General features: G+C 46.5%; 1 protein-coding gene across 1 annotated transcript in view; it reads left to right on the top strand.

The window, feature by feature from the left end:
* Positions 1-5450: 5450 nt before the first annotated feature.
* The window catches only part of CLMN (calmin), a 103101-nt gene continuing 99484 nt past the window's right edge, over positions 5451-9067 (top strand). Inside the window, exon 1 of the mRNA XM_037900900.2 lies at positions 5451-6239. Coding sequence (XP_037756828.1) covers positions 6158-6239 — 82 coding nt within the window. The 5' untranslated portion in view covers positions 5451-6157. The remainder of the gene's footprint in view (positions 6240-9067) is intronic.

Raw genomic sequence — 9067 nt, 5'->3', positions numbered from 1 at the left:
GTTTCCCCACCTGGTAGTGTGAGGGATCACAGGCCTCAAACCCAGGCCCACAGGTCCCCAGGCAGCACACAGGCCATGACTGCCTGCCACCCAGTAGCTCACCTGAATAATCAGGGAAGGGTCCAGGGAGGGCTAGTGCAAAGAGCCCCCCCCCCCACCCCCGGCCCCAAGTTCCTGATTGGGAAGAAACATCCAGGCCCTCGGGCTAAGGAGTACTGTATAAATCATGAAGTAACAACAGGAAATTGTCTGAGCAACTAGAGGAATCCTTGGCTGGCTGCTATGGACCCCTCCTGCTTACCTGACTCTTGAACCTGCATTCCTGCTTGCTCCTGGATCCTGCTTCCCTGACTACTCCTGGTTCCTGTCCTCCCAGGCCCCTGCTCCTCCACTTTACCCCTGATGCTGTCTCTATCACTGAACTTTGATTTGGTACCTGATGTTGTCTCCATCTCTGACCCCTCGCTCGGCACCTGACTTCATCGTGGCTCTGAGCTTCAGCTTGGTACCTGATGTTGTCTTTGGTTTTGATCCTCTGCTCTGCCCATTAGGCCTGACTCCTGCTCCAAACACTAGGCATGACCCCAAATGCCCTGGTCATTGCTGGTAGCTCCCAAGACAGCACTCCCCTGGAAGGGGAGCTGGTTCGTTGGATCCCTTGAGGCCCAGTCCACCTTTTGACCAGCTGAAGAAGGTCTTTACTACTGCTCCCATCCTTCTCCATCCTGACCCTACCAAGCCTTTCATCATGAAGGCCAATGCACTGAACTTCAGTATAGGAGCAGTGTTATCCCAACAAGTGAGACCCAGTAGCCAATTCCTCCCTTCTGCTTTCTAATCCAGAAAAGTAAGCCTAGCCAAGGAGACCTATGACATCTGGGACAAGCAGCTGCTTGCAATTAAGGCAACTTTTGAGGAATGGCTTCATTTTTGTGAAGGAGCCCAATTTCCAGTCCAGGTCCTTATGTACCATAAAAACCTGGATTACCTTCATATGGCTCAAAACCTAAACCAATGCCAGACCTGTTGGTCCCTTTTCTTTGCCTGATGTGATTTCATTGTGACATACTGCCCAGGTACAAGGAATAGCATGGTGGATGGCCTGTCACACAAGGATAAACTTGCTGAGTCCTGCATGACACCATGTTCAACCATCTTTAAGCCATCCAACTTGAACAGTGGACATGGACTTAACTCATTCAATCCCTGTTGCCTTTCGACCCTCACCACTAAAACCTACCAGACCTTGGGTGATGCAGTCCGCTTTGGAGTTTCAAGTACGGGATGGAATTTTCCACTGCAAGAGTTCATTTATGTTCCAGATGGCCATCCCAGACTCACAGTTCTCGAATAACGTCATGATTCCCAGCTCGCTGGCCATTTGGACCAAACTATCCTTCAGGTCCTATGCACCCCGTCTCACCCCTGGTCTACTATAACACTGGATTTCATAGTAAAACTACCCCACTCCCATGGATGTACAGTTGTTTTGGTCGCCATCAATCTCTGATCAAGATGGCACACTTTATCCCCTCTTGCATGGTTCCCACTGCCCTGGAAACTGCCTGTTTCTTGAACACATCTTGCAGCTCCACAGACTACTGACCAGCATATTGTTGGATTGAGGCCTAATGTTTATCTCCCCTTTCTGGCAAGAGCTCTTCAAACTCTTGGAGGTAGAACGCCTCACCTTCTCTACATATCATCCTCAGACCAATAAGCAGGTGGATTCTCAAACAGTGCATTCCATGCTTCCTGAATTGCCACCAGGATGACTCGGTCTCCGTGCTCCCATCTGCCAAATTCACTTACGACAATGTGATCCATGCCTCCATTTGGCAGAGCCCATTCTGCCCAATTATGGCTTCCACCCACTGCTGCCCACAAGCTTCTAGGTTCCTGCATCAGTGGACCTAGTCACCCATCCATATCACATACAACAGGAACTCATAGAACATGCAGAAGCCACTAAAAAGCTCCATCAGCAGTCTGCAGACAAGCCACCCCCAACCTAGCTATCAGGGATACAGTCTGCGTGTCAACAAGGAAAGTTGTACAAATATAAATACAGTGGTTTAACTATACCGATATCATTATATTGATATAACTTTCCAAGTAAACAAGCCCTTAGACACCCCTACCCCAGGGATGACTATATTACAGCAGAAGCCATAGAGCAGCCTAGAACTGGGAAGGCACAAAGGGGGTTTAAACCACCTTAGACTTACCCCCCCACCCTCGATACTCTGGGCTGCAAGTTCTCTGCTTCTTTTTCCTTGTCAGGCCACCTTTAAATATCGACAATTATCTTTAATGCAGAATATAATCCATCAACTCATCCACAGGTAACCAATATTAATCAAATAAACTTTACAGATATCTGATTTATGCATAAACAGACTGCAGAATAAATTAAAATGATGTTCAGTAACATCAGTTCACCAAGAACACGTTGTTGTTGTTGTTAATATTATTGATCATAGTTCTAGGAGCCCCAGTCATGGATCAGTACCCCACTGTGCAAGGTGAGGTACAAACTGATAGACTCCCCACCTTCCAATGTGCCATCTTTTTTTAAAATAAACCTGACATTATACTTCAGATTCTTCCCTGGGTGTTTACAGTGTTGCCCTGGGCAATCAGCAAAAGCCAAGGGATTTAATTAAGCACCAGTAAACTGGTGCTTTAAAAATCAAACGGCAATCAAGCTTATTAATCAAAAACTTCATCAGTTATTTGCCTAAAAGAAATATTCCAGTCCTCATTCCATGTTATCATTTACTTGTTTAGTAAGCATGTAGCACATTCATAGACTTTCTCTTCCTCAAGTTCTCAGTGATTTTGAGCGTGAGTCTCACAATATTTGGAGTGGTGATTATGGAAGACTTCTCTGCTTTTATATTTTTAAAAAAATAAGTGTGACACCAACCCACGCAGGGGAGTCGACAGTGGGAATCAAACCTGGGATCTCTGGAGCTTAATGCACAAGCCTCTACTGCATGCGCTGAAAGATGCATGAGCTAAAAAATGGGTGTTTCTTGGCCAAAGCTATAGCAGGCTCATCAATCTCTAGAGCAGAGGTTCTTAAATTGGGGGTGGTGACCCCGCAGGGTCGCAAGGTCATTACATGGGGGGTTCGCGAGCTGTCAGCCTCCACCCCAAACCCTGCTTCACCTCCAGCATTTATAATAGTGCTAAATATAAAAAAATGTGTTTTTCATTTGTAAGGGGGGTTGCAATGTGTGAAAGGGGTCACCAATATAAAAGTTTGAGAAACACTGCTCTAGAGAGCCTAGCCACCACCAGAGGGGGACAGAATGCCACGCTGAGCAAGCAGTGATTACATAAGTTTCTAGCTCTCATGGTTGTGGGGGAAAATGTGAAAATATGACCCTTAAAGGATGAAGAGCAAAAGGCAAATAACAAGCCAACATTTATTATTATTAATATTATTATTATTTTAAAAAACTCATTATTTTTTAAGCCCCACTCACAATTTTTTGGGACCTGACTCACGATTTTTCAATACTTGGGGTTGGCAATACTTTTTTTTTTCTCCCATGTAAACAGAACATACTTTCTGGTGCTAAATATCAGGGTCTTTAGTGACCATGTTGCTCTGAATCCTGCTCCCCTCAGCTGCCATATCAGGAGTAAATATCTTATCCTTGAAGACCCCACTTAGCTCTGCCTCTCCCAATTTATCTGACCATGTCTCCTATGTGTCACTCTCTACCCTCTCCACAAAGTCACTTATGTCAGCCTTGATGCCCCATACAATCTACTGCTCTCACAACCATCTCTGCTCTATTTGCAGTTGCATCCCTAAACACTGTGTCTTTTGCCAGAGCTGTAATGCCAGGCCACTATCATGATCCTTCCTGAAGAGCCCCTTCTTCCTGGATGCCTACAAGAAATGAGTCAGATGTTTAATTAATTAAAAATGGAACTAACATAAGGTATGTATCCTTTTCCCTATTACACTACTTCTGTTCTTCGTCCTTTTCATTTGTAAACTCTTCAGTGTCTTTACCTACTCTAATCTAAATAATAATTATGCTAGTAGTCAGAGCTGATTCTAGGCCCAAGTGTGGAGCGATTTCTTGGTACTGCTTATTCTTGTGATAAATAGCTTGCTTACTGGTTGCTGTGCTTATAATCTAGCTTCCCCTCTTTCCCCATCTGATTCTGACTTAGGAGCAGTAAAGTTGTTAGACCAGCTCTGGGAACAGTCTGAGTCCATTCCAGAACTGGGTGAAACAGCTTGAGAGCATGGCATCAGTTTCTATCCGGCCTCTCACAAGCACTTTAAAGTATTAAATGATACAACCTGCAGACCCTAGTTCAGTTATATGCAAGTTCCAGTGCCCTGATATTAAAATTTGCAGATCCCAATTCATTTATTAGTCCAACTAATCATACAGTACTTGGTTGTATTAGTAATTTCTTCTTTTTTTTTTATGATTTAATCTTGTGGATTTGCAAGGAAAGCATAATAATAAAAACAATGCAATGTACGGATTAAATAACTATATATAAAGAAAATGTACATGCTTTTACTATCTATTTAGGTTTTTATGCCACAGCCATCAATGTAGTAATTAAACACCTCAATAATCCTAATGTCTCCTTGTCCAATAATGATTCAAATATGGGGCCACATGGCATGACACGGAAAAGGCCATACATGTCACACTAGACCACAAATAAAGCTCACCAGATTAGATGACAGAATACAAAACATAAATTGTAATAACAATTATTTATTTTAATTACTAGTGGTGATTATTTATTTAATACTGATGGGGGGGAATTCTTTTGCCTGTCACTCCCTCTCCCTTCCTTTTCTGGTGCAGATCTCTCTTGATTTGTGCAATTTACTTTAGAGGATTATCCTCCCCACTATCAGAAACAGAAAAGACCTTTACGTTTCATCAAGGTCCCCGCTGCCAGTGCAAGAAAACTGACTTTTGTAAACTGTCCAGTGTCGAGCGGGGGAGCGGGACCACTAATGATCGTCCAAGGTCTTTTCCATCTGATTTCTGTGTATCTGAGGGAGGAGAGTCTGAGTGTGTGTGTGGGGGGGGGGGGGGGAAGGGGGGATGTAGTGGAGACTCGGGCGTTGTTCTTACAGTAAATGGCACAGATCAAGAGAGTTTTTTAGGAGAGAGGAGACAGCATGTGACCAGTGCAAAGGGATTTTCCTGATGGCTATTCCCAGAGATGTCCGCAGAAGCCCTTTTGGCCCAGGCCAGCTGGGTAACTGCTGTGTCCGAGGCAGCCCTGGAAGCGCAGTATCCGCAGGCTGGAGGGTTACCTGCGTTCGCTCCTCCCCGATCCTTCCTGTCGGTGCTGGTTTTCCGGCACGGGTCGGCGATGCCCCGCAGGGGTTTATTTATCGTGGGTGTGTTTGCAGGGGTGTGTGTTCATTGCAGCTCCCCGAGCCTGGGCTTTCACTTCCTTTTTCATTCCCAGTGCCCATTACTAAGTAGGGGCTGGCCGCCCAGCGAGGCGGGGGGAGCCCCGTGGGGGTGGGGGGCTGGAAGGTGTTTCTGTGAAATCCGGCTACCACGCCTGCTTTGCTTTCCAGCAGATCCTAACCAGGTGCCTCTCTCCGGGCGGGTGTCCGCTTCCCACCGCCGCCGCTGCCCAACCTGCGGCTGCGTCAGCTCAGCGACACAAGGCGGCATCACAATATGCAACTTAGAGACCTCCGACTTCAGCGCCAGCCATAAAAACTTGATCCGGCCCCCGCGCTGCTCAGAGCCGCCCGCCGGCCCCTGGCGGAGAGGGCGCCTCGGCTGGGCTCCCTTCCACCCCCGTCGCCTGCTTCCCCCCTCGCTGTGGGCTTGCGCCGGGCTCCCCTTTCCCTGCGCCCTGTCCCGCGCGGGGGGGCTCTGCTGGGCTCCCCGGACCCCTCCCCCGTGCGCCGGGGGCTCGGCTGGTCCCCCGCTGCCGTGTGCGCGCAGCGCCTTGTTGATCCCCTTGCCTCTCTCCCTGCCCCCCTAGCCGGCGGCTGCGCCCCCGCCCCCAGCCTCTCCTCCGGCTCGCTTCTCTCTCCCGGCTCCAGACCCCGGTTGTTGTGCGTGTGCCTTGGGGGGGGGGATCCCCGTTTTCCAAGCAGCGCCGTGTCCGCCCCCACCCCGCCTGCTCCTCCATGGCAGGGCACGAGTGGGACTGGTTTCAGCGGGAGGAGCTGATCGGGCAGATTAGCGACATCCGAGTGCAAAACCTCCAAGGTAAATATCCCTATATTGCGCCCCCCCCCCCCCCGAGTCTTGTGCTCCCAGCTGGATTCGACTGGGGGCTTTGAAAACCCCGGTTCCGTCCCCCTCCGCCTCCTGCCTGCTCCGTCCCGGCCGTGCGCTGCCCTCACCGGTTCCTTTGATCTGGCTTGGGAGACAAACGTGTGTGTGGCATTTGTGCGTGGGATCGGGGCGCGCACTGGGCTCCCTCGGAGGCTGGGCAGGGAGGGGAGGGGTGATTGCTTGCGGGGCGGGGGGTCAGGTTTGTATTTTCTTCTCTTTCCTGCTTTGCTTGGGACCTGCAGAAGGAGCCTCTGTGTTGGAGGGGGGAAGGGGAGGGCAACGACGTGTTCGTGCTGGACTTTCACGTTCGGACAGGTTAGATCAGTGGCGCGGTACCAAAGGGGGCAGTGTTATGGCACTCCTGGCAGTGGTGAGGTCTCAAGGCGGGCGGTGGAGAAGTCTGTGCAGCAGGATGCAGTGGGCACTCAGCCTGGCGCTGTGATTCAGGGGTCTCCTTAAACGAAAGACAGCCTGGAGAAAACCCACAGCAAGAAACGATCGGGCTTTTCACTAGAGGAAGGAACCAAGTGCGAAAGGGAGGGCAGTGTGTGTGTAAGAGGTAGGAAGGGGGCTGGGAAAGTTGCTGAGGTGTTACAGTAGGTGATTACTTTCAGGCCATGCCTCCTTCGCTGCCCAGTCACATTCCTGAAGGAGTAACAGCTGGCTAATGTCCTCTTCCTTTGAGGAGGGCTAGAAGTCTCAGCCTGCCAAGGTTTCAAACAGGGCGTGAAGACCCAAAAAGAGAGGCCCACATTCTGAGCTGCAGAAAGATAACATAGGGAATCACCCTGACAGAATTCTGGGGCTCTTTTGTTTTAATTCTGGATAAAGATAGCCCTAACCTTAATGTAAAGTCATTCCTTTAGATAATTATTAATAAACAGTGAGCCAACACTGTGTTTTGGGAGGCCAGAGATCATAACACAAAATCTGATTCTGCATTGTTGGGGTACGTGTGAGCTTTGCCTTTGACTTCAATTGGAGTGTATTCAAAGTGCTTTACCCACTTTGGGGCAAATTCTGCTCGGTTGCCCCTGTGTAAAATTTGGAGTAACTCAGCTGAAGTCAGTACTGTTACTTCAGATTTACACTAGTGTAATGGTACAGAATTTAGCCCACCATCTGATTAAAATAGGCGACATATCCCCTTGTGAGCTACTGTTGAATGAGCATAAGCAGAGCTGATACACTGACTATCAGATACTTTTGCTATCTTTCTTTAGGACTTACTTGCTACACCAAGATATAACTATTACCATTAAATAGTACAGCCCCAATAAAATGTTTTCTCCAAAGTTATGTTTGCCCCTCTCCAATTACTCATGGTTGGCAGAGATAATGTGAACTGATGTAACAGCTCTGGTGTGCAGCGATAGGAAAACAATTTGTTTAATGTAACCTATCGATCATCTTAATCAACAGTTTGCTTTAAACTGAGATATAAACTCTATCTCCTATTAAAATAAAAGGCTTGGATTATAGGCCGTTATTTCTTGCTGTTGATGCCTAATGATGTGAAAGTAATACATGTTGGAAGAGACATTGCATTTGCTGGAAGATGGTTTTATTACATAATATATTTAATTTACCTGGGAGGAGACCAAAACCAGCTTTTCTGTTAGCTGTCCATTTGTGTAAGTGCAGGTGTATGTTAATTAGAGATGGGCTCATTTCGCAAAATGTTGATCTGCATTTTGAACACCCCAATATTCAGACTTTGAACATATTCAAATTTTGAGGGGTTGTGGTTGAGTCAGTCTCTAGTTTTAGCAATCCTTCATTATGACACAATTGCAGTATTTCACCTACCCTTGGTTATTTCTCTTTCAGTGATGATTCACATGGACTGTCTGAACCCATTCCTCAAAAGTCCCCCGAATTACCCAATTTTATAACTATCCACTGATCATATACAATAAGATTTTACCCTATAATTCACTGGTATATTTTTGAGGAAAAGATTCCATAAAAGAAGAATGAATTAAAAATGTATCACTCCTTCTTTTCTTTACCTCCTAATCATTTGTTTAAGAATGAATTGAACTTCATTATCCTCTGTGAAACTTAAAGATACAGAGACACACTGTTCTAGAGAGCCCTCTCTCTTAAAATTCCTCCAGTCCTGCAGAGGAATAGCCTATCCTGCAGGGCAAATTCTGTTGGATAACACTGAGTTCATGAAAAACCACATTCCCTTCTTACAATATAAGAGGAATTCTGAATATTAGTTGTCATCTCACTGCATGTACCACTATAAGGTGTTTGAAAGACATGTCTTACCTGAGCTATTAAAGGGGGAAAAAGCATCAGATGTGAATACATACAATGGCGTAGTTCTAGAATAAGTAATAATACCTAGCACTTATATATCGCTTTTAAATCATAGATCTCATATAACTTTATAAAAGTGAATAAGAATTATTATCTACATTTTACAGATGTGGGGGCACCTGGCACTTGGAGAGTTTAAGAGACTTGCTCAGCATCACCCAGGAACTCAGTGGCAGATCCAGGAATAAAGCCCAAGGCCTGGATTCTCAAAGATACTTAGGTGCCTACATTCCATTGATTTCAATGAGAGTTATGTGCCTAAATACCTTTGAGGATCAGAACCTGAGCCTCCAGCCTTTCAGTCTAGTAACATCCACTGCAACATGCTGCCCCTAGCTGAGAATACATTTTTTTTAAAAGGGCAAGATGTTGATTTCAGTTACATGTGTCTGAGAACAGAATTTGGCCCTCCGTTTATAAATCTCCTT

This window comes from Chelonia mydas, chromosome 6, assembly GCF_015237465.2.
Source record: "Chelonia mydas isolate rCheMyd1 chromosome 6, rCheMyd1.pri.v2, whole genome shotgun sequence".
Lineage (NCBI taxonomy): Eukaryota > Metazoa > Chordata > Testudines > Cheloniidae > Chelonia > Chelonia mydas.
The sequence above is the reverse complement of the archived record's forward strand: the minus strand, read 5'-3'. Positions and strand labels throughout refer to the sequence as shown.